At 46.2% G+C, this 26113-nt stretch overlaps 1 protein-coding gene across 5 annotated transcripts in view; it reads right to left on the bottom strand.

Moving 5' to 3' along the window:
• Nucleotides 1-26113, bottom strand: part of CLIP2 (CAP-Gly domain containing linker protein 2) — a 93791-nt gene that overhangs the window by 36136 nt on the left and 31542 nt on the right. For all 5 annotated transcript variants that reach the window (XM_051635743.1, XM_051635742.1, XM_051635741.1 and 2 more), the window contains 2 exons: nucleotides 24501-24721; nucleotides 2856-3394 (listed from right to left, as the gene is read on the bottom strand). In XM_051635743.1, coding sequence (XP_051491703.1) covers nucleotides 2856-3394; nucleotides 24501-24612 — 651 coding nt within the window. In that variant the 5' untranslated portion in view covers nucleotides 24613-24721. The remainder of the gene's footprint in view (nucleotides 1-2855; nucleotides 3395-24500; nucleotides 24722-26113) is intronic.

The following is a 26113-nucleotide window of genomic DNA, read 5'->3' as shown; positions in this document are numbered from 1 at the left end:
CTCAGGACTGAAGAGGACAGTCCCAGTTAGACAGAAGGGTGGCTAAAGGGCAGAATCTCTCTGTGAGGAGGATTTTAAATTTTTTATTTAGACTGATATATGGAGAACAGCCACCTCCTTCCCACCCTTAAAAAAGCAACTACATCTAGGGTGGAATGAGTTCAGCTGCTGAGAAAGCCTCCTTCCCAAAGCATGTAAAATACATTTTCTTAGGCAAAAAAAATCACATAAGAGGCTCCTCCTAAGCAGAGAATGCTCAACTGCTCCTCCATTGCTCTGTTTCCATCCCTTCTTCCCCTGGAGGAAGGCAACAAGCCAGCTGCACATTAACAGCAGCACTCCAGTGATTATCAGACTTTGGGAAGTTCCATTCATACTAAAGGGAAGGTTAATTGTTTCACATTCATTTGTCAGACTTCAGGAGATGAGTTCTACAATATTAGGGTGAGTTTCTCATCTCTTTAATGCAATTTTTGAGAAAATGCCTGAGTTGGAAAGTGCCAAAGGCAAATATTATTTAATTCTAATGGAAAGCTTCTAATGGAAAGCTGTAAGTCACTTTTCTTAACTGCTCCAGAGTTAGAAAAGGGTCTTGGAACAAAGTCATTTGAACACAAAAGTGTCTTCAAAATGTAATGGATTTTAATGAAGTTAAAGAAGACCACTAGCTGGAAAGAAGCAGGGTGCAGCACAGCCAGGTATCAGTCCTACAGACTTGGAAGGGACTCTGCAGCCTTGAGTTTTCTGTAGTTGTTCAGTGGATGGAGCACGTGTTCTCCCTCACTTAAAGAGCCTTTGGTGGATCCCATCTGCCTAAAAGCCATTCTCAAAAAAAAAAAAGATCAGCTTTCAGAAAAGCATGGGCTAAGAGTAAAGACAACTAAAACTGTACCAATCCATAGAGGAAAAGAGCAAATATTTACTCAGGGAATTTGAGGCAACTCAGGTTAACCCAGAATTATTGTTTATGTATTCAAACATCAAACATGATTAGCTGACATCTCCATGATTAAAATAAGCCATCTGCCAAGCAAGCACATGCTGCTGAAGCATAACAGCAAATTATTTCTTCTTGTTGTCATTATCTGTTCTTTTCCTGGAGCTCTGCTACTGCATGCAACCAGTTCTTGATGTTTCTGTAAGCTGAATGTTCCTGCTAGAGCCACTGAGATGCTGTGCTCATTCCAGATTCACTGTGTTGGGGCTATTTATTATGCTAACAAATCATAGCACAAATTTGACCTTATAACATCTGGGGTGGATAGATGAGCAGGCAGGGGAAAAGCCCAGATGTCCACTCTAGCTTTGCAAAGTGTCACATCCAGTGGGCACAGAAGTCATGCTCAGTTTTCCTTCTCTCAAAATGAACCAACTTAAATAAAATAGAAACAATTTAAAGTAAAATGAAAACTATTGGACAGTGTTTTGGTGCACAAGGGCACTGCTAGCTTTGAAGTGTATTTGTAATGCCAGAGTTGCCCAACATTTGGACACAACAAGTCCTGAAATCCTCAGGACAGACTGTGTCACGTGCAGTTTTGACTCAGAAGACATGTATGACCTGTCACAGCTGCCCAGTGTTCCCCAGCCACCCAGGCTCCCTGTGGGGCTGCAGAGAGCAAAGGAATCAACTCCATCAGCTTGAGCCACCCCCTGCCCATGGTTGCTGCTATCAGCAGCAGAAAAAACCTGCTCCCTGAGACAACAAAGGTAATTTGCTTCTGCCCCTGACAACCCTGCACACGCTCCCGAGTCACATGGGCTGTGGAGCAAGTTCTACCAAACCCTGTTATTAACCAGACAGCAGGTCTGTCAACACTTCCCTACTACCTCTACTGGGTTTGGAACGAGGTGCCTCAAAAAGGCAACCTATGCAGCTAACTTGAAATGGGATCTGGATTGCCCAGCATGGACAGAGACTGACTGACCCTCTGCAGCCTGTCATTGCTGTGGGTCAGTCACCTTCATCTTTTAGATCCAGGGACACAGTCAGAAAAGGTATGTCCTCAAACACTTGGCTTTTCCAATACTTTATACCACAGTATGTGTCATAGACACTAAACAAAAGTAAAGCCTTTTACAAAGTGGCAGAAAAAAACCCTCAGTCTTTTCCTTCTCCACCTTCACTTAAAGCCCTAGTCCTTTGCTAGGACACAAACTGTGACAAGCTTGATGTCAAACTTCCAGTAAGCCATTCTTAGTGCAAGTGTGGCATCTGGGCTTAAAGTCATCAGCTACTCTGTTCTAGATAAAGAAAGCAACAGAAATCAGATGTGGAGAACCCATCTATCAGGATAGTGATCTCTCCCAAAGTCCTGCCCTTCCATAAGGACAACTGCAAGTTCCTTTCTGTACAGAAAAGGAGTTAGTGTTGTATCCAACATATAAAAACTGAAGCACCAGAAGAGGAGTGACCAGTGATTCTTGCAAATACTTGCAGGGTATGTACAACCACATGCAACAAGACTCAAAAAGTTCCCCAAAAACCCCAACACAACTTTATGTAGAGAACTGATTATTACTTTCTAATCTAGCAATGAGTTTTCTCCTGTTTCCCTCTCATGTTTGAGTTGCCCTCTCTGACCTCATTCTACTGCTCAGGACTTGTCCTATGCAAGAAACACTCTGGAATATGTTGTCTTGTCTCTCACATTGATCCATGTCCAGAAGACACAGCATCCTAAATAACAATGAACACAGGAGTTTGGTATAGGGATCCCCTTCCAAGACCGGGCTCTGTCGCACACCTCACCACCAACTCCATCCTCCTTTTGCCTTCTCCTGCCCAGGAGCACTCAGGGAAGGGACCAATTCTTGCCCTGTGCCTTTCTAGGGGGACCCCACCATCAACTCACCAGCACACGGTCTCCGAGCCGCAAGTCCTTCTCCCCTTTTTTCACAGACCCACTGTCCGACAGGTTAGATCCAGACTCGTTGCCCGTCTTCATGGCGCTGTTCAGGACGCTCTCCCTCAGGGGGATGACACGGGTGGAGAGAGGTGGTGTGGCTGTCCCCGAGTGCAGTGACAAGTTCTGAGCTGTCAAGGAGTCCACGGAGGGGGCGTCGCTCCCCGAGCCCTCAGCCACCAGCTGCCGTGTCAGCTTGGACGGGCGCGTAAAAATCCCCTGGAGCGGCTGGCATTCAAAGTACCGCACTCCACCGACCGAGCCGTCATTCTTACCCACTGGGTCATCCAGAACGACCCCTGCCCACTGGCCCGGAGCAAACTGGGTCTCCCCAAGGTACTGGATCACACCTGGTTTCACTCCATTTACCCAGACACGTTCGCCCACCACAAAGTCTCCCAGGAAATCATCGCCCACTTCGGCAACCTTTGAACTCGACTTCTCGGCGCTGGCGGTGGAGGTGGCACCCTGCTTGTGTAAAGGTGAGCCTGTGAAGCAAGGGAAAAGAGGTTTTGGTATGAGGAGAAATCCTAAAAGGCAGCCAAAACACCACGAAAGGGCATTTAAACATCTGGGACCACAACTTAGGTCACAGGTTTACACTAGGAGGTTAAAACCTGAGCGACCTCATTACTTACACATCTTCCTCAGCAGGAGAAATCCACACAGCATTCCCTGGATGCTGCCCAGCTTCTGCAGGTCTCACACACAACATAAAGAACAGACCCCACCTCTCCATATCCCCCTTTATAAAACCCACTTACCCCCAGTCCTCTCACAGCACCAAGGGGTATTTTGCATGGCAGCAGTAACATAAATAAGTTCAAAAAGACAGAGGTGGTGGCAAGTGCTTAAGGATCAAAAGGAGACTGAAGAACTGCTGCTCTGAAGGAAGATGCCAGAGTCATCCTTTCATCCAAAAAAAAAAAACCAACCCCCCAAAAAACACCCCCAAAAACAAAAAAAAAGTAAATAAATGAACGAGGTATTCATGTTTTAGTACCTGGCACCATGAGAACTCCACGTGTCTGGATAGAGGCAAACAGTCCAAGCATTGAGAATCCCACCAAGAGCATTAACAGCTCCCATGGGACCACACAGCTGCCTCTGCAAATTACTGTTTCCCCAGCTGCTGCTGTGCCCTTTGCTGGAGCAGAAGCCAGCAGTCACCTGGGGTATGTTCCATATAAACAGCGTATCTGCAAACAGGAAGCATCCACAAAGCCCTGCAGGCACAGCCTTCCAGGCTGAACTCAATAAACCCTGCAATAAAGAACACTCTTACTCTGGCATCAGCCTGTTAAGCCCAAGCCAGACCTCCAGAAATGCTTCAGTGGGAGAAGGAACAATGCAGATGATGCTGGAAAGTCACTGTCCCACTCACTCTCTCCAGCCTTACCAGGACTAGCCTGGTGTCTGAAGTGGAACAAAGAGAACCTGAGCAAATGAGTTTGCAGTGACCTCAGCTCTTGCTGACCCTGGTGTCAAACTCTCCTATCACAAACTTTGGGCTTTCAGCCCCAGGGGAATGAAGGAAAAGGACATATGGGTTTCATTAAAACACTCTGAAAGATAAAGGGGGAGGGTAAGTAAAGCCCTAAATGAAACCACACAAGAGACTGAGGAAATAAGTTCACAAAATAAGGTCCAGCAAGTCACATACCATGGACCATCAGTCACCCTCAGCTCTTGATAGCACTGAGGTCCCAAGTGTGCTTCACCCCCAGTGCAGGAGCTGGGTGCATGACAGCTGCTCCCACACATCCTGCACCCAGTGAAAGCTCCTCAGACTCTTCAGGGAAGCATTAAGCTGAAATATCTGGGTGCCACCAACCATAAAAGCCTGAAGTACAGCCAGGAAGACATTTTTATTTGCTACCAGACAAAGCTGACAGAGAAAGTTTAAGTAGTTGCAAAGACGAGTCCAACTTGAGTGCTTATCTGAAATGAACTGTGAAACTTGTTCAGCCTCAGCCATCACTACTGTTCAGCCTGCACCATTTCCAAGGCTCTTTCAGAAGTAATGGGCCTGACAGATCAGACTCAGCTCCTAGAAAGCCTGAAGAACATAAAAGCTCTCAAATCAAGATACTTCAAAGCTTTGCTAAAGGTCTAATGTCAGGGGAAAGAAAAGAGCATCACTACTTCAGTGCTAGCAGAAAGAACCTACAGTTTCTGCTAAACCAGCTGCAGTAAGGGGGATTAATATTGACACTTTGGTTCTCATTAGACTCCACAGTCAACACTCTTGACAAATCTCTATGGCACAACTGCACCAGTTTGTTTGTGGCTGCTGGCAGACAGCAGTACTGGTCTGAACCAGGTCAGAGCAGCAGGTCACGCACGATCACACAAACTCCTCTTGTGAGCAGAATGGCCTCCAACGTGCTCACTAGGCTTGGTGGGCTGGAGCTGGACCAGCTTTTGAGGAAGCCAGCTAAACAGGGCAGGGTCAGGAGGCCCATCCTGTAATGGGCACAGGAAGGGCAGTAACATAAGTGCTGTTCCCAACTGAAAGTGTTGGCAGCCACTGAGCCTGCAGAGCTCCCAGCAAAGCTCAGCCAGCTCCCTGTGGAAAGGGATGCACTGTAGTCCTGAGCTGCCTTCTCCTGGCCTTTAGGCCCTGCTCTGAAACCTTCCTTAACCTCATAAGTTCTTTGTCAACTGTTTTATTGTTGTTCCGTTGTGGGATTTTTTGGCAAATGTTTGACTTTCAAGCTTGTCTTACTCTCAATCTTGTAAAATATAGTACCTCTAAAGGAGCTCCATCAGGGGTATGGCATTACATCCAAGAACCAGTTTCACCTTAAAAACTGAAAAACAGAAGACTATTAAGGATACTTGGAGCTTTTGATCTTTATGAAAGGCTTTAAACAGAAAAGGGAGGGAGAAGGAAACAGGGCTCCAATCCAGCTGACTCAAAGACAAACATAAGCAGAAAATAAGGCCACCAATTTCATTTCAGTGCTTAAGAGCACCAGACAGTAAAGCAATTAGATTAGGAACCAACAAGTTACATTTTAAGAAGAGTCTTCCAGTTTAATAATCAGAGCTGGCTACAGGAGTCCATCACCAACAATGCCTGTGATCTGTATCTCTCTCCTTTCAAGGGTGTGGGAAAAACATTAAATTAGAAACACAACTTACATGCTGGCTTCATGCTCAGCAGAGTGCCATAACACATGGATCTCATGCCACCAACATGTTGGTGACAGAGACATGCAATGTGCCAAGCAGAAAAGCCAAATTCAACTCTACTGTGCAGGGAACCATAAGCATAAAAATGAAGGGGGGGGTGGGTGGGTGGCTCAGCATCTGTATTCACAAAAGATTAAAGGTGTTTTTCTAGTCCTACTGGAGCCTGAGTTCCAGCACACTAGGAGTCTTTATTAGGGCTGTTAGTTAATGATCAAGATCCAGGTTCCATTAGCTCTCACAAACCCCTCTGCAGCAAGGGTCGGGTAAGCAAACCCTCCAGCAGTGAAGCTCAAGCAGAGAAAGGCAGGAAAGCTGCCCAAGGCTGAACAAACAACACAGCAGGGTTTCCAACCACGTCTGGACTCACCCTGTTTCATTGGAAAAGCAAACACCTTCAAAAACTGACCTGGACTGGAATAAAAGAAGAGTTCCTTGGACTATTGGTGTAACGTGCTCCCCACAAAGGCAAAATTTTAGTGGGACTTGACATGCTCTGTTCATTTTAGGTGCCTGTCTTGACAGGCAGGGCTGCCAAATGATAGTAATTACACAATCTCAGGGAAACAATCTAATTACAGGCTCCTGAGCAGAGCACTGCTGCAAGAAGCATTATTATTCTTTAGCATGAGGTGAATGACTCAAAAATACAGGATTTAAGTGAGAAAATGCCAGAAGGTTCACCCTCTTCATTGTGGCCATGCTGTAGAAACTTGGTATGATACACAACCTTCATTATCCACATATAAAATAACAACTAAGCCACCAATTTTCCTACCATGCAGCTGACAGGCTTTTGTGCACCAGGTTTTCAGAGAAGCCAAGATTCACCATCAGCAAACTAAACCCATTCTTCAGGTCTGATGGACCCATTAACTAGCTGGCCAGACAACATCCAGAGTAGTCCAAGTAGACTAAGCTCTGATCCTCCCAGGCAGGTATCTAGTTACCAGCCCTTCAGAAGGCAAAAGGTAGTGATGAGCAACTTGTCTTCCATCTCATAAGTATCTTAAGATAGTCCAGACCAGACATCAGCTGACAGCACTGCTCTGCAAGACCTCTGGAGTTACCCACTCTCCAAGCAGGTCTTACAGCTTAGGGAAAAGCCACCTAAGTGCCCAGAATTCCAGAGCTTTCTCCAGCCTACAAGCACCTAAAGAGCTGGTCTATGCCTGTGTCATTTGGGTTTGCTGTTTCTGGAGAAGAAAAATTGTCTTGTTCTAGTCAGACTTCCCAGTTAAACACCAACAAGTTCCAGAAAACTTGCTAACAGCAAAGCAAGGGTACAGATCTCAGGTACAAAGTTGAGAACAGAATTACACAAGAGAAACAAACCCCACACAGACTATTTCCTATTCTAACCCTGCCTTTATCTGGTGATGCTGATCAAGAAGCCACAAGCACTCTTTGAATGTCACTATCAGGCATCTAACTCAGCAGCTCACCTGGAAGCCAGCGATGGGGGAAGCTCTTTCCTCCTTGGTCCAGGAGGATCTCCCTCTGCTGCTCTCTCCCACACAACCCTCATTTGCTGGACAGGACTGTGGCAGCTGCTCCTCCCTCCCTCCCTCTCACAGGGACCAGGCTCCAAGACACAACAAGCAGAAAGCAGGATCTCTTCCACTTGGACTTTCCAGCTTTACAACCCTATTGTGTTCATTAGCCAGCTCATTCTTTTTTGGTTTAAATGGTCTTCCTGTAGGTCACAGCTTTCAGGGCTGAACAACAACTTATAAATCAAAGTCGTACACAGCATCCGCTAAACGCACATCTTATCCAACTCCCAATCTCTTTTCCCTTTAGCTTTCCTGAAGCCCACACATGGTGCATTAAAAACAACCCCAGCAGACGTGGTGCTTAAGGGCCTTTTTGCAAACTCCTCCCCTCGGCTTTAGGGGCCCAGAGTGACAGGGCACCCCACACTGACAGGGCACCAGTACCACAGGAGCCAAACAAATTCCTGTCAGCCAAGAGCTGGAGAGGCTAAAGGTTTTAATTGAAGCTTCAGCCTGTTCACATGGCTCCAGTTACCATGTCAATGAAAGCCATGTGTCTGAAATCCCTGGAAGCACTAGGACTTCTGCAAACTGGGGACAGATTCTTCCAGCTCTTGGAAACTTCTGCTGCAGGAAGGGGTGCAGAAGCAGCTTCATACAGTACAGGAGCAAGAAACCTTCCTTCAAGTAAGTTTGACAGCTGAAGCAGGAGGAACAGAGCACCTGCTCTGCAGCATCAGCAGGAATAACCTTCTCTGCAGGACCCCTGATGAGATGCTCAGCCTTGTGCTCTGTTTATGTGCCATCCACATCCAATGAAACCAACCACACATCCCCTCACTGCCTCCACATCTTTCGACCTCCCACAGCACTTCAGTTGCTCATTTCTTATCACCAGGCAATTGAAAGAAAGGGGAAAGGAAACTTGTTTCTAAAGGGGAGGAGAGAGAGGAAGAGAAAAATACTTTAGCATGAGAAGCAGGGCATAGTGAGAGTTGCCCATTTCCTACTCCCTGCAGAACCCTTTGTAATCTTACTGCTCCCGAGACACACGCCAGGCACCCCAACTGCCAAAGGAATCAGAAATGCAACAGCCTGTTGTGTTACCATGGGAATCAGGAGACAGGCAGTTAATTGATAAAATGGAGGCACATTAGATTTAAAAGAAAAAAAGAAAAAAAAGATATCTACCAGAGTAGCATCTCATGCCAGGAAGGGAGGAAGCAGTGAGAAAACACATGATAGTTACAAAAGATCTTTACAGTGCTCCTAGGAGAGGTCTTTTTCCTTCTCCATTTTAATTTTCAGAGGTTTATACCCTCAAATCCCACCACATCACAAGAGAGCCTGACATGCAGCACAGAACTGCCTGTCCACTCCTGGGCTGCATTCCCTCTGCATGCCAATCAATAAGCTTCTCATCCACCAGCCAGCAAGAAAAGCTGTACCAGCCTGGCAGAAGTGCCACTGTCACAAGACCCACAGACACCACACCCTCATCTCACTGGCCCAAGCTATAGATGCCACTAACCTGTGACAGGGCAGCATGCTTTGCAGCTCGTGAGCATCTCTCAAAGTCCAGCCCTGCAACCAAACTAATGAGTCAAAAAACCTTGGTACCAGCTCTGCTCCCTCCCAGCCTGGGCTGAGCTTCAGGACAGTCCCGTGACCAGGACTGCAATGCCCATTTGAATCCAAGACAGATTTTGTCAGCTGGAAAACCCATCTAATGCAGGGGTGCCAGCTAAAAGGAATCATCTGTGTTTTTACTGCCATGAGGATTAGGTAAGAGCCTCAGAGACATCACAGTAGCCCAGCTCAGTCCTTAGTTCAATGCTCAAGTGGTCTCAGGAACGTGGTCTCAGCTGGGACATCAGACACTGCCCTTGTTGAAGCTGCAGCAGAACTCAGGGCACCAAACACTTGTGTTGGTATCATATACTTTTCCATTCCACCATTTCCATTTCCAGACCACCTCCCTCCACTAGGAGCTGGAGATGCAGAATAGCAGTGTGTTGTCTTTACAACCAAGTGCTAGCTAATCAGCTCCTGCCTCTGTGGGTTTTTACCCACTGCTGTCACTTTGCAGCTACTGTGAGCCTCCCTGGGCCTGCAAAACCATTTCATCTCCAACCTTAACACTACAGAAACTCAGTAACCTACGGAGAGCAGAGCTGATCAGAGCTTCCATACTGAGGGGGTAATGAAGGAGGACAGTCCAGGGCATCGGTTGCCAAAGGAACTGAGGGACTGTCTATCAACTACAGCAGCTGATCTACTAGGCAAGAGCCATGGAGGTACAACCTGCTGCAGCTCCAGCAGCACAGGCAGGGAGAAAGGGCTTCACTCCATGCAGGCTGCTGGGGCTCCCAGGGGAGAAGGACTGGCTGCCTGCTGCCTTCACAGCACTCAGGGATGGTGAGGCCTCACCACGTGTCATTTCCAGGTTCCCACACAGGGACTGGAGCTGCTCAAAGCAGCTTGGATTACACACACATGACGCTGTTGGCAATCCAGTGAAAGCCAGCCCACTTGACTGTGCCCAAATTCAAATTATCGAGCACAGCAACGAAGCAGCTGTTTTCTGCAAGATTTATCATGGTCCTTTCAAGCTGCAGGATAAGGAAGAAATAGAGAGGGATAAGGTGGCTGTGAGGGAAAGCAATGCTTTGTGGGCGACAGCCGAATGCCTGGCAGCACATTGTGGGAGGAAGCAGCCCGAGAGATTTATGGCTGACTTGGAAACAACGACTGAAAGCTCTGTAAATTCAAAGCTGAAAAGTTGGGGCTGTAATCTGGCATGGAGATGAGCTCTGCATCTGGCACCCTGGAAATCTGTTGCCCCTGCTGTTCCCCAGAATAACCCCCATGGCATAGACATTAAGATCCCATGCAGCTTCAGCTTCGCCAGCTCTAGCTCCTTTGGAGAGAGGGGACATCCCCAGAAAGAAACCTGAGAGGAGGGGGAAGGAAAAGTGGGCAATAAATGAATGAAAATTATGAAGGAGCAAAATCAAATGAGAACCACTGCAAAGTTGCTTTGCACTGAATGCAAGGAGATGCACGTTGAGGCAGATATTTGTCTTCAGAAGGGCAGCTGGGAAGGGCACTGAACCTCAAACAGCCGTGCTGAACAAAGGCTTTCTCTTATATAAAGGTCTCATTCAGGAGGCTGACTGGTACGAAATCTGCTCTGCCACAGGCCAGACCAGCATTCTTGGAGCCTGCTGGAGACAGGAGGGATGGAGGACCCTGGGGTTTAACAGCTCTGCCAGATCAGATCCCGTATCAATCATAAAAGAGACAAACAGCAAAGATATAGAGTTATTATGCGTGAGGATTTTAAGTTTCTCAAACAAACAATGGTATTCAACAAAACATGCAAAGCAGATAGGTTTTGGCAGCACAGGGCACTGGGGAGGCAAGTGAGTAGTAGAAAACGCATAAGTTTTCTTTCACTGAGGGACAATTAACTTGCAGCATATGGATGATCTATTCAGCTCAAGACTGCAGTCTTAGTTTGTCCATAACTGCTAATTTTTAACACCTTAGTGTATTCTTTCAACACTCATCTTTCAATATGCTATTCAACACTTCCCAGTCTGAAAGCAGGGCCCATCTATCCCACCTCCGGAGCAGCACTCTGTTTTCCCAGAAAATAATGAAGACAAAAATCCCCCAGTTTTGAGGGTGTTTCAGGATTTGATAAAAACAATGGAGAGGCTATGCCTTTCCCCCCCCAACCTTTGTCACCCTCTGCCTCTAGATACAAGTCACAGACATGTGAAAAAAAGGGGACTATGCACAGGCTTCATTCTTCTGTAAATAAATAATAAAAATCACTTCAATTAGACAATATTCCACTTGGAAGCATTACTCATTTTATTCACTGTAGCTTATTCTATCTAGAGGGTAGTTTTCCATTTAAACAAGCTTAGCTGTAAAGATTCAGTAAGTCCTGTTCCCCCAGTCCCAGATCCAAACTGAATTACCTTGCCCAGCCCATTGCAACTATTAAGACTGAAAGAAAGCAGCCCAGCACAGAGGTAAGCCAGGAGAAAGCCCCAAGAGTGAGAACACCAACTTGGGGAGAGACACTTACAGGGGTGGCTCCTGGGATGGACTCAGGGATAGATCCCCACACGATCAGCTCCTTCCAGCAGCCCAAGCGACGCCCCGTGCAGCACAACCTCCCCTTGAAGCTCACGCTTGTCTCTGCTCTCTGCTTGCACAGCTGAAGTCACACCATACGTTCAGCTTCTTTACAACCCCAGCACAAAGCTAACTTCCCCAGAGTCTTTTCAAAGAAGAAGGGAATAGCTTGGGAACAAGCTCAGGCTCTACTCGCCATGGCTGCACAGCCCAGCACACACAGACGCGCGCAGTTGTCGGTGGTTTCTCGGGCTGTGGGAATTTGCAAGGGACCAGTGTGGTTTGGGGGCTGCTGTGAGGGAAGTGAGGACAGCTGCTCTCAGTGAGCTGATCCCATGACAAAAAAGAAAGAAAAGGAGGCAGACACAGGTCTTTAATGAGACATTTAGAAACAATTTCCCAGGCAGAGCACTGGCAGTGGCACACAGAGAGGAGCAGTCTCAGGACACCTTCTGAACTGGAGAAATTTATCTTGAGTACCAAACACTAAAGAGCAGCCAAGCAAAGCATAGTGCTTTCTCTCCACCAGAAAAGCAATCTAGCAGCAGGGTTTCTGACATTTCACAGCCTTTTTAAGTGTAGTATTTTTGCTCAGGCATCATTCCCCCATAAAACCCACTCAGATGGACTCTGGTGCCATTCCTAACCAGCTACAGCACCAACTGGAAGCAGCCAAGCAGTACATTGCTCAAGAGGGGCCATGGACTTATTCACTCAGAAATGATGGGATTAGCTCATTACCAATAAAATGTAGAAGAAAAGGCACCAAAAAATAGCCTGGTCCATCAAGAGAGTAATTATTACTTTATGATGAGACTGGAGCCAGACCAGGGGATGAGCAGCTCTGAGAACGGCATGGACAGGGAATGTGATGCAGGAAGAAATTGCTGTGTGTGCATACTCAGGGTATTTACTCACAGGACATCATCTGAGCAGCCATGCACAAGAAGGGTGGCCACAACTCCCACAATCCAGGAAAAAGGAAGATGAAATGACCAGGAGAGAGCCTAGTCCAACTCTGGCATAGACTGCCTTTGGCCATAGTACTTACTCCAGCTATATAACAAATATTCTAGCCCTCTCTTACATCTTTACAGCCCTCAGATGATCAGTTCAAGTCAATTAGCTCCATTGTAGCAACAGCATTTTGCCTGGTGTGACAGCTGACATGGTGCTTGTACCTCTGCTCCTGCTGCATTATCAGCTCAGGACCAGCAGCACTTTGGAGGCCCAATTGTCCCCAGTTCCAGCTTAAACCATCCTGTAACTCAAACCAGGGGTGCCTTTGCACAGCTGCAAGTTGCAAGCCCAGGCAACAAGTGCTCTGCTGGCATCTGGGAGATGCTGTGCAATTACACAAAGTTACTTCTGAGGCCAGGATTTCAAGCCTTCCAAGTGCAGTTTTTACCCACTTTCTGTAAAGAATCAAGATCTGCAGAATTAAAACATGCAGCAACAGACCACATCATTATGATCTTTCCTACTGTCTCTTGACTGGTAACTTCTCATTTCTACCTGCTGAACCTCAGAAACACTTCCTTGGTACAAGCACAAGATATTCTCTATGCTTCCAATATTACTTTGCCCTACTTTCCTCAGCAGGAGTTGGGCTGATCTTCACAGTGATTGCTCTTTGCAAGAACTCACAGCCTGATAGGTACTTCCTCATGCCCTGTCTGCAGCTAGTCTTAAGGGAAACAGTTCAAAACCTTAACATCTGACATGTAACAACAGAAGATGTATGATTAGCTCCTTATCAGCATGCTAAGAGAGGCTTGTTTCCAGTGTAACCAGCTATCCTGGAGGGCAGCAGTATGGAGCTGCAGGGTTGGCACCAGCAGAAAGGCAGGCACCGTGCTTGCTGTCTTGCATGTAGGATTTTTCTCTTCTGCAACACAATTATACCATCCCTCTGAATCACCCATCCAACTTATCTGAAAGAGGGACACTTCAGGGGCCATCCCCAGGGTCCTAGAGCAACTGCAGGAGCAGCAAAGACCAACATTTCTTAATTCCCAAACAAACTTGTGCACAACTCTAGGGCTGTGCTGAAACACAGCTCTGATTCATTCCTTCATCAGGCATTTATTTGTGCAGCCACAGATCCCTGCACAGATCACACACACACTGTACATCCCCACAAAGGTCACACAATGGACTGATTGTACACAGATCCACTCCAGGCAGAATGCAAAGTTTGTTGGGGTGTTTTTGTTTTGCCTAATCTAATCAAAAGGTAGTTGAGAGCAGATTAACAGAGTCATCTACCTTATCCCAATATCTGGCTTAAACAACTAAGTATCCAACTCAAAAGGTAATGAGCTCTACATAAAGAGGCACTATTTGCAGAAAATCCAAATAACCTATTTGCAGCAGATGCCTAATCATTTTTTTTCTTTTTTTGAGAAAAAACCATGACCATGATCCAGATCTGACCCTGAAAAATACCTGAGTTATGATATGAACATAGAAACCTGCAGCACATCTCAAACCCAACAGCTCTCAAGTCTCAGTGATGACCAGAAATTATACCCTTTGTGGGCAAAGCAAGAAGCAGTGGGGGGGGAAAAATAAATTTAAAAAAATTCATAATGTGAAGTGAGAGACCATGGACAAAGCTGTGGAACTGACTAGCTGAGCTGTACAAAAGTCTCAGTGCAGAGTGCCACCCTGACCACTCTTGATCACACACTATGCTCCCAATCCCAGCACATCACACTGGCTTCAGAGACTCACATGTGAACTATCCCTCTCACTTATGCTGCTTCTTCAGAACTTCAGCAGATGATCATTTAATGCTTTTATCCTCTGAACACACCTAGCTAGGGCAGAAAGCAGTCAGTGAGGATGAGTTAGACAAATTTCTAGTAGTTAGGTTATGGTTGGACTCCGTCTTAAAGGTCTTTTCCAACCAGAATGATTCTGTGATACTGTGAAGTCTCCAAGCCCTTTATTTTGGGTCAGGATTCTCTCAAGATCATACCATCCTTATCTGAAATTCTGTGTTCAGGGTCTGCATCAAGCCCTTCTAATTTCTAGCAGGTTTGTTTTGTTAGGTTTTTTAGGCAATACTTCCAAATGTAATATTCTGCAATAAGCAATTCCATGAAACAAATTATCCAGCAATACAGAAGGCTCCTGTTATCTCCAGGGAATGTGAATCCTAAACTATTGCATGTTTGTGTGTGAAATAGGGCAATCCCAGCCTAAGTTTGGGGCTGAGACACTTGTTGTGATACCTACAGCCAAATGACAGATGCACTAAAGTTTACAGGCACAGCACTTCAGTCAATGAAAAGAACTAGGGGAAGCAGCATCAGGGAAGGAAGCTGCTACTCCTGATCTAAGGCCAGGAGGGCAAAAGGCCAGAAAAACCTGCTGGCCAGGTTGACAGCTCTGTTTCCATCACAGGGTGACATGGGGCAAGCCCTAGTCCTGCCTCCAAGTTACCTGCCATGTAAAACATGGGAAATGCTGACCTACCTCAGAGCCCCAGGCTTCCCTGGCGGTGGTGAAACATTCAGAGTGTCTAAACAGAGACGTTTCCCACATGCAGAGCAGGCTTATAACTGCAGAAAGTCAGAATGACTTACAGCTTGTGCTTTCTAGAAATTCATGCAGCAGCTTGGGAATAGTCCTGGAGCATTCCTGCAGAATGCTGCCCTGCTCATTAGAGCACTGGCAGGGTCCTAAATCACACACATTTCCTGTGCGAGTCATTCGGAATTCCTGAATCCTCAGCGTAGGTTTGGTTGAAGAGGTACTCGTGGCCAAGTTCATCACTGCCTTCCTCTGCAAACATTTTAAATCCCCATGCACAAATATCTCTCTTCTCACAAAGCATTCTGTCAATCAGCACCCATGGGTGAAGCACTCTGCTGCATCCCCCAGGGCACCCACTGCCCCAGGGTAGCAAACAGGGCACATTGGACAAGCTGGAAAACAGCAGTGCCAAAACAGACACATTTGGCAGTAGAAACACCATCCACTGTGTTCTGAATGGAGTTGCTTAGGTCACAGCCAGCCCAATTTGGACAAATCTTCTTTTATAGTGTGTACTGTGATAAATGGAATTTTCTTACAGACTTCACTACTGCCTTAAAACCATTTCTTTTAAGGGGATATTACTTTCTAGCATCTTTTAATATAAAATCAGTAAATATCCTACTGAACCCAAAATGAATAGAGAAAAAATATCTGTATTCTGAATATTTTAAAGCTTTTGTGGAGAGCAATTCACTTATTTAACTGCTTGCAAGGAAGATGCTCACATGCAGGGTCAGCATGATCATTCATTCCAACCAACAGCCAATACTCTGTAGCAAGAGTCTGCTGCCACTCTAATCCTATGGTTCTCACCCCAAATCCATCTATGCCAAAGGGAATCTCTCCTTTGATTTCAATAACATTGGCTCAGGCTTCTAATGATTAATCTGCTCTAGCAGGATTAGTCCAATTGTTCAAGGCAGATCAGGCAGGAGCAGATTCTGCCCCAAAGCTGCACCCTTACTCCAATGGGTGTAACCACAAGTGGAGAGAGGGCACTGCAGACCTACACCAGCCCAGCTGAACAGGATTGGGTTCATTATCTTCAAACCTCCATAAGCTGAACATCTGTGGGAAGCAGATTTTCTTTCCCTGCTGTTCTGCAAGGAGCTACAGACAGAGAGAGCAGGAGGGTGTCTGACCTCCCTACGCCTTTGGTGTCTGCTCATGTCTCATTCTACAGTGAGTGCACTGAATGTTAAGGATTAACTATCTCAAATCCTTCTAAGAGCATCTAATGATTAAGACAATTAAAACCAGACTCCTAGTTGTCTCTAGATGTCACCTGTAAAGCTGATTAAATCAAGATTGATTCAGTGCCCTTTCATATCGCTTGGAATGCATCAGACCCCTTCTCCTTGGGGAAGGAATGCTGCCAAAGGTCCTTTCCTGCTTCAGGAGGGGAACCAGGAGGGATGGGGGAACCACCACCTCCAAAACCCCCCCTAGAAGCCCCAGTACAAAACATATTTCAGCCTGCAGGATGGCAGAGAGAGTGGCTCATGAAAGGGATCTGTGAGTTGAATACAAGCCCCATGCAAAGAGTCAGATGGTCGGTCCACAACCATGCCAGAAAACATCTGGCTTCTGGATACACAGTGAGATTAGAAACAAACATGCAGGGTCTCATGAGAGCATCAGTGTCCAAGAGGGAGGGGGTTTGTGCAGCACACAAAAAGAGGGCACTTTGGTCACCCCCCAGTCATGGTGAATGAACATGCTCAGGCTCTAACAGTCACTCAGCAAAGCTTCTTGGGTGGTTGCCCCAGTTCCTCCACCTCAGCTGCACTGACCAGCAGCCCCACAGCGCTCCTCCCAGCCCTACCTCTCCATTTGAGATGCCATCATCCTAAACCAGCAAATCCCATTTGTGGCTTTCCTATGCAGCCCCTGAAAACCCTCTTTGTTTTCTTTCAGATACCTGATCACTCCTTGAACAGATGACAGCCTGTGTGTATGTGGATATTGTAGCTCTTACTACTAATTGAAAGATAACCTGCTGATACTGTGGTGTTCAGAGGCATTTGATCTCAAAACCTGCTCCCTGGCACCTCATCCTCCCCATTCCCCCGGGAACTGGAGCTGCTGTGCACACAGACTGGGCACAGATAAAGCCAGACCTGATCAAACTTCAGCGCCCCCAGTGACGCAATTCCAGCAAGGATCACTAATCTGCCTCCATTCAGGCTTGCAGCAGGGATTTGAGTGAGGACAGGGCTCAGCTGAGAGCTGACAATACCCAGCACTCCATGAGGCCTGAAGCAAAACAGCAAAAGCAAATGTTTGCTAGAAATAATAGCAGCCTCTGGCCCCACGATGTGGGGTCTTTTTCTCTCAATTCACCACTACACAACACCCCAAGTTACTACTAATCAAGAGCCACAAAGCCTTTGAATAGACAAGAATTAGCTCCTTCTGTCTGTGCCAGTCAATCAGATGCTCTGGACACTACAATCCTATTTCTTTTGTTTCACACAAAACAGTAGCTCAGTGTCTTTCTCATTTATTTGGGGATGAGAATTCATAGATGGATACAAAACCAGACAACCTCAGCACTTTCTTGCAGTTTTATAACAAACTGTGTTAAGACACTGCCAAACCATCAATGATTACCTGAGAATAACCTGCCCAAGCTCTCCCTTATTCCCAAGGCATGAATTCCTCATCAAGGACACCTTTCCTCCCTCTGCTTTACTGCAAGATAACCCCAGGGGCAACAGAAATTACCTGTTATTATTAAGTATCCAGCCACTTTACTCCAACAAAACCCTGAGAAACTTGAGGGGCAAACACCTGGTTTCCAAGTTAATTTACCAAAACACTGGGTTTTAACCCTGTTGCAGACAAGAAGAGATGAAGATTTCCCACTGAGAAAGGGAAAAGCAAGGCACTAACCCTACAGAGGAGCTAAGCTGGTGGTGAGATTTAGGCTCCTCCAGCAGAATTCATGCAGGTATAGCTCATGAATGATGGGACCTGGCTATGTGCAAAGAGATGTCTCCACACAAAATTGCTGAGTCTCTGAAACTAGAAGCAGCCCTCAGAAGAGAACTGCATTTCTAGGAAACAAAGTTAAATCCCTCCCCGCCCAGGAGACTCACAATCAGATTCAAGCCTGATAAAAAGCTTCTGCCACATTAATTTCCAAAGGAAATCTCTTTTAATTGTAAAGAGGGACCTGGGATGTAACCCATGGAGTCCAGTCTGCCCAACCCTCTGTTGGCCTCTTCTCCTTATTTTCCAATGCCAGGAGTGATGGATCACACTCAGGTTGGAGTGACAGTTCTGATCCCACATCCCACCTAAGGCAAACTCAGCAACTGCATCCAACAAACCTGTCCTGGTTGCTGCTTGAACAATGTGAAGCTCATTCCCTCAGCACAGCAGTAACTATCCCCCTGGGATGTAACCAGCCTCAGACAACTAGCAACCAGAAACCAAGCTACTAACTACCCACAGCACAACTCAGGCTTACAAAGCCCTCATTACAACATACTTCATTTAATTGTTCTATGAACTTAAAAGTCTTTTCCAACCAAAACAATTGTGATTCTATCTAGGGCTTTTTTAATGGCCCTGTGAGCATTCCAGTCTGGTTCACTTTTATTTTTAGAGAAAAAAAAGCATCACACAGTGTTTGCAAAGGCAGCCGTTACACCAGCAAATGTTAACAGTTCTGTGCATTTATTTTTCATGAAAAAATCATGTATGTTCACTCACATGAAAACGAGGAGGCATATCCATGTTCCTGACAATGCTGTGAAGTTTGGTTTTCAAAGTATAGTTTTGGGCAATAAAACTGAGCACCTGCTGAAAAAGTTTTGAATCTCACAGTCACGCCTAAAGATGAAATTTAGGTCATGGACACTTGCACCTGCCCATGCAGAAAGACAGAATCCATCTGTACAGCTCTAGATCTAGTCTAGATTCAGTCTGGATGTGTTTAAATCACACCAAAAATGCAATAGGTTGGAGCTTTTTTGCCTCCAGCACTGCAGTCCCAGTGTTGCTCAGCTCCATCTGCAAATACTAATTTTCCTTTTTTTCCCCCTCCCCCTTTTGCCAGAAGTCCTTAATTGAAGAAGAGATTTAAGAACCATAAAAAGCACTGTAAATGATCGCCAGAGCCAGCTGACAGCAAAATGCAGTATGAAAGGCAGGACTTTCTCCTCTAACCAAGTTACTCTAACGCTGCTCTGAGAACTTCCCTTCCCAGCAGCTTTCACCTGTTCCACCAGCTGGGAGGCCTGTGTGGGCCCATTCATCACAGCTCCCATTCTCCCTCCATCTTACAACTCCAAGCAAAAACAGGCTTTTCCAGGAGGGGGGTGGGAAAGAAACCAAGACACATGAGCTTTGTAAGTAACAAATCCAAACATGATATTGAGCCCTTCACCAATGACCCACACCTTTTGCAGACACCTCTCCTGAGAAGCTTGAGAGATTCTTTACTTGAAGCAGCATGGGAAATAAGCCAAATCATTTGTGGGAATTCCTCTCCCAAGACAGCTTGGGATGAATTTTCAGTCTGGTTTTAAAGAAAACAGTCATCACAAAGCAGAACTTTTTTCCATTGTTCCAGCTTTATGGGAGAGAGGGAGAGGGATAGTCAGCATGGACACCACTCATCAAGGCTAATGTTTTCCAAGAACACAGGTCAGGTGCCAGACCCCCACTGACTTTCAGTGGAAATGGGTATTTCAGCTCTCCTTCACAAAATAAAAAAGCCCTCACCTAACCCAAAATACCACAACAAAAAGCCCTAATATCTCACAGGTCTTTGAAAGTGCCCACTCAGGTAGGAGACACAACAAGCCTCTACTCCAGGGAAGTTCACAGAGGACAATCCACAAGCTGGTAAGGAACAGAGGCTCTGAATTAACTTTCAGGAACAGTAAGTTGGATGTACTTGAGCCAGCTTGTCACACACACTGGAACTACATCAGATCTGCTCTCTATGGAAACTAAAGCATTGACTTGTGAGATTATATACAACGTGCACACACAGCATCTTATATCTGCATCAGTCCTCTCTCTGTTGCATAAGATGTGAGTTGTCAAGAGTAGCTGGAACTGTTTAACAGAGTACATCTCCACTGCCCAGGAAAGGAGATAAAAGATGGATGAGGAACACTGGACTTTCTATAAAAGAACACCAGCAGAGTGCTGGGGAACAGAGAAAGAAGAAATCAAAGTATCTTCATGCATTCCAGACTAAGGAAACTAAATCTACTTGCACTTTTGCAGACCAGACTGATCAGTTCATGGGAAGACAGGAGGAAGATATTTTGGAAAGCTCCACACTTCATTTGCATCTACTGGCTCTCTGACAACTCTCAGGGACAACTGGAGAATGAGCATCTTCTTTTGGCACCAAATCTGGAAGACATATCCTAGATGCAGGGTCTTTCTGAGCCAGGCCCAGGCTACCAGACCCAAGAGACAGCTCAAAACCAACAGATGTACATTGTTACAGTTTAATTCTACACTTCATTAGATAAATAGTTTTTATTTTGCAACTGTTTCAAGCTTTTGAGATTTCTCTCTTCCCCCCAGGTAGCAAATTCAAAGACAGCAATGCTGCAGCTCTGTATTTTGTAATCCAAAACTCACTACTTTACTTTCATCAGGCTGGAGTCAGGTGTTCCACCAAATGCCTAAGAAAATGGAGAAGTCCCTTGGCCTTTCTGGCAAGAGCCAGATAAGTGGGAAAGCAGCACACGAGTTCAGAAAAATCCAGTACTCTCAGTTACCCCTGGAGTCAGTGAAACACCTGCAGGACCTGCACAGACACAGCTCATGGAGCTCAGGCAAATGTTCGTATCAGAGCAGAGCTCATGGTTTCTGCAGGGCTCCCTCAGTGCCTCACATACAGCCTCCTTCATGCCACTTTTTAGGACCTGATACAAAGCTTGGTACCTTTAGAGGAGCCTTCCATCCCAGCAGACACTCAATATATTATAAGGACACTTTGCTGGACAGTGACAAAAGAGAAGAAAAGGAGAAGAAGCCCTTTGCAATATTCACATTAAACACACAAAAGAAAGTTTGTTTCAGCCTTTCCATCTCTGCCATTGTCCCTCTGCACATCAGAAAGGCCCCAGCACTGTGACACTGGGGAAAGCACTCAGGCTGGCTGCAAACCACCAGCTCTGACAGCCCTCAGGCTGGAACATGGTTACCTCCTCCTGAGAAAGCTGGGTTATCAGCACTGCCAGGGATTCACAGCAGTTAGAGGCCAGGGGCTGAATGATGCAGGTCAGCAAGACAGAAGAGTGAGAATGGGCCCAAGATCCATAATCTTCCTGTGTCCCAAAACTGATTAATCCCCAAAAAGGCAATGAAATCCAGTCTCTGGGACTATCTACCACCAGATCCTTTGGTCACATGTATCCTCAGAGCTTACATCGGTGCCTGCTGTGGTTGGGATTTTCATGACGTGGACACTTGGCTCTGAAACAGAAACCACTTTGACAGAGAAAAAGAAGAATATTTTCTCTTATAGTTTTTCCCCACCAAATGCTGAACCTCATAACTGTCTGTGCTGGGGCTGGGTCCCACAGCCAGCACAGATGCTGCTGCTCTCCCAGAGGAACATAGACAGGATTTTGGGATGCATATTTTGCTCACCAGTTCTGATTATCATTGGAAAGGAGAGGAGCAGGAGACAGCTAAGTGCTGGCGAGGCATTTGGAGAGGTCTGCAGGGGGAAAAGCAGGCACAGACCATGCACAGACACAGCAGTAGCTCTTGTGCAGGTGACAGAGCAAGATGATGATGCTGGGGAAGATGTCACAGCTGGTGCTACAAGCCCTATCCCAGCCATCCACTGAGCACAGGCTGGGCAAACAGCCCTGTTGTGCTGTTGCCTCAGTGCAGCGACTGCTCTGGCAGCTCCCTGGCTCCTGCCAAGTCTCCTGCCCATCCCCAGAGGCAGCAGAGCAGCTCACAACATGGCACCGAGCTGCCAGCCGAGATCTCTCCCCTTCTCCACACACACGTTTTTCTCCAACCCATTTTAGAACTTACCAGGCAGAGATCAAGCCCAGCGTGGTGCAGGCTCTGCTGCATGCCTGCCACAGAGCTGGGTGGCTGCAGCTGCCAAGGGCACAGAGCAGCTCCAGCAAACAAGTGCTGCTTTCAGCTGAGGGCTGCCCATGGCTGCTGACTGCCCCTTTCATTCTCCAACACACCCACGGACTGTGTTTGCTGAGAAGCCCCTCAGCCAAGGAGAGGACAGGCCTAGGGTCTTTTCCCTTGTTTTGTTGGTTTAAGAGATAAAAATCAATTGAAAATTCCTCCACATCACACTGCAATTATAAATCCAACAGGAAGAACCATGAGGTTCTCTCAACTGGTAGCTAAATAGTCACTTCAGTGAAGTGCTTCAAGTTCATGTCTCAGTCACAGTTAGACACTAGAAGAAATGAGGGGGAAATACAGAATTTAGTCTGGGGAATAACCTCAAACATATAAATCTTATCCTAAAAATTGCCTTTGTCCATTTGTCCTTCCCTCTAGCAAACAGATGTAAAGACACTTCCACTATCTTTGATTTGGATACTGAATTAAGAAACTACTCTCATATTAAAAAAACATTCAAACACAGAAGAGTTCAATCCAAAGGTTTTTTTCTACACCCAGGGCCAAGTCCTCAGCTGAGGAAGAGCAGAACCTCTCCACTCCCTACAATCCTGTGTTATACTGAAAGATCTGGAACTTGGCCCATGGTCTCATGCAGTGACTGGCTCCTCAAACAAGATCTTGCAGACGTGCAAAAAAAGCAAGTTAGAACTGTGGCTTTTCCAACACTGCTCAGTGAAAGAATTTACAGGGTAGGAGACAGGATATATATGCTATATCAGTCACTGAAAGAAGGGATCTCAGCTAAGAAATCTGTGGGGAAAGCAGAGCCCTGAGATGTAATAAGAGAGCAGAGCCAGGGTCACTTAGCAGCAAGTAGGGTCTTTGGGTGGCATCTTGGGCAGAGGTTGTACCTGAACCACCACCCTCTTTTATGGGAGGATGTTCTTGGGACAAGGACAATAAAACAGCACAATAGAAACTTCAGAGAGATAGGGTTTTTCTGTTTAAATAACCATCACTTCTCCATTGCTCTCACAAGGGGCAGCAGTCTGCTGACCCTCATTTTGCAGTATCATCATCACAGACTAATTTGGCATAGCATGCTAAAGCAAGTTTTGTCCCATTTTGTCCAGATTTTGTCCCCTACACTACAAGTGTTGCCTGACAAGTACAAAGTTTTTCTGCTTCTGCCAAGTATTACAAATTTTTGGGACTGAAACATATAACAATGCAACCAGGCTTGCAGGATCAGCCTAGATTAAGGGACAAGAGGTTGACAGATTTCAAGGAGGAGCCAGTAACATCCACAAAAGCAAAGTGTAACATACTGAATTAACAAGTGAATGTCAGAATATACAGAATTCTGATGCTTTTCCCCCTTTTACCCAACTGAAATGAAAAGCCTGTGGCACAAAACTTGCACCTTGAGTATCTGCTAAAATGTATCTAATAAAAAGAAACAAATCAACAGTCAAAAAGGTCACAAACACGAGTCCTAATCAAAACAGGTCACAAACTCTTCTGAAGTGTTAATTATACTGCATAATGGCAGTCTGTACAGCTTATGTATACACTGGATATAGATCAAAGGACAGTAATGCCTCTCTAGGCAAACTGTTATTAAAATCTCAGTGCTTCAAATTACTCTGTTCAAACAAAGGCACAAATTTGAGATAATAAACACAGGACAAATCACTTTAAGTGCCTGGTTCTTACTCTTGCATTATCACAGACCACAAGCAATGGCTGTAGGACAGTGTTTAGGAAGGTTATGGGTGAGGTTTCCATCTGCCTAATTATTGCCAGCTCTTCAAATGTTAGTCTCTGTACAGTAACACAGACACAAACATACAAGACAGGAGGCAGCACCTCTCTCTGTCAGCTCTAGATGCCAGGGGATCCATCTGTTTTCCACCCACTCCCCAGCCTGCCTGGTTTGTGCATTACTTGGGAGAGGGAGGCCATTTACCCACCCCATGACACTTGTTTTGATCCATGCTCACCCTCATTCTACATACAGATGGGGAATTTCACATCCTGCTGAACACTGGCACCACCAGGCATTTGCCTTTAAGACAGGTGATTACCTGGGTCAGCCTCTGCTGAATCAAGCCCTTACCTTCTTTTGAGGTGGTGGTGACAGCAGCTGCAGTGGTCCCTGATGTCCTTCCCACGGGGCTGGAGTGCTTCCCAGCCCTGCCAGGGATTTTAAGTCCACTTGGCTTCAACATGTTTGCTGTCTCCTGGTTCTCAGCCTCTTATTGCCAGTGCCTCAAAGAGCTGTTCTGGTATCACCATTCAGCTTCTCGATGATGGACCTCTTCTTCCATCATCATGGGCCTAGGAGAGAAGAGCAGCAAGAAATCAGAGAGAATGGGTGGGAGAGCACCAAACAGGCACCCAGAAAGCAGTGTCCAGCTCCCTCCTCACATCCACAGGAAGGTCAGGAACTTTCACTTCTTCTCCTGTAAACCATAGGTGATCATTGCCTTCATCTCCCACCTTAATGCTACATTCATTCCAGTCCTGTGGTTTCACTTTGATCCCTGGAGTCCCAGACCAAAGCTGAAGCCTTGCAGAACCACCAAACAGGAATTTAAATTCAGTTTGGGATTTGAGTGACTAAAACTGTTGACAGGCTTTAAATTCTGAAGTCTCAGCTCACGTGTCAGCCAAGCCCCAGTTCTGCTGCTCTGTGCAGGCACTGTCAGAGCCCTTCCCAAAGGCACACTAACAACTCTCTACACCAGACCTTTGGGTGCACAGCTCCCATTCCCACCCCACCTCAGAGGCAGCCTCTCCAGGTTCACAGGAGGAGTCATCCCAAGATGCAGCTTTTCCAGCTCCCTTAACTAAGAACAAATCCAAAACCTTGTTACAGAAAAAGAACATCTGTCCCTGTGGATTTGCAGCTACTCCTTAGTGAAGTCACTTAACTCTTCCCTATGCCATTCCCAGGAGGCAAATGGAATAAACCCACAAAATTCCTTGCAGGAAAAAAAAAAAAAAAAGGAAATGACTAAGTTGTTTTTAAAAAAATGCAAAAACATTCCTAATGGATAAAGAAAAACAGTCAAAATGTGGAGACTATCAGCCAAAAGGAAGTCCAGGCTGGCTGATGAGCAAGGGGGGGTGGAGGGAAGAAGGTGGCAGCAGAGTGAGCCAGGGACACCAAGAACATAACAGTGGAGGGAACTGCAAGGAGAGAAAAGCAGGACCCAGCCAGAAGCCAGGGGACACCCAAATCTGCTATGTGGGCTGAGGAAGGAGGCAGAACCCTGGAGAATTAACCCAGCAAGGATTTACAGATGCTGCAATGGGGGTAATTGCAACAGGGAGATAGGAAGTGATTGAGGCATGAGTAAGGACTTCAATACAGGCTGGGGCAGAGAGAGGGGAGGGCTGGAAGGGCTCCAGGGAAAGCTGCAAGCAGACACAGAGGAGGGAAAACCACAAGGAGAATTCTAAAACTGGATTCCTGAGGACTCAGAAGTATCTGAGACACCAAAGAGCATTTCAGCAGTTGGAGTCAGTCATCCCACACCAGCTTAGAGAGACAAAGAAAGGAGGGATAAGGAGAGACAGCATGGGGAGGGAGCCTGTGTGAAAGCCCAAGGGATCGAGCCCCAGCTCTTCCTCACACAGGATGTTCACCCCAGACACCTGGGGTGTCTTCAGGCACCTGCAGGTATCACCAACTGGGGAATATTTAGCTTATGGGGAAGTCAAAGC

Source organism: Apus apus, chromosome 18 (assembly GCF_020740795.1).
Source record: "Apus apus isolate bApuApu2 chromosome 18, bApuApu2.pri.cur, whole genome shotgun sequence".
NCBI lineage: Eukaryota > Metazoa > Chordata > Aves > Apodiformes > Apodidae > Apus > Apus apus.
This window is presented reverse-complemented; position numbering and strand designations above follow the sequence as displayed.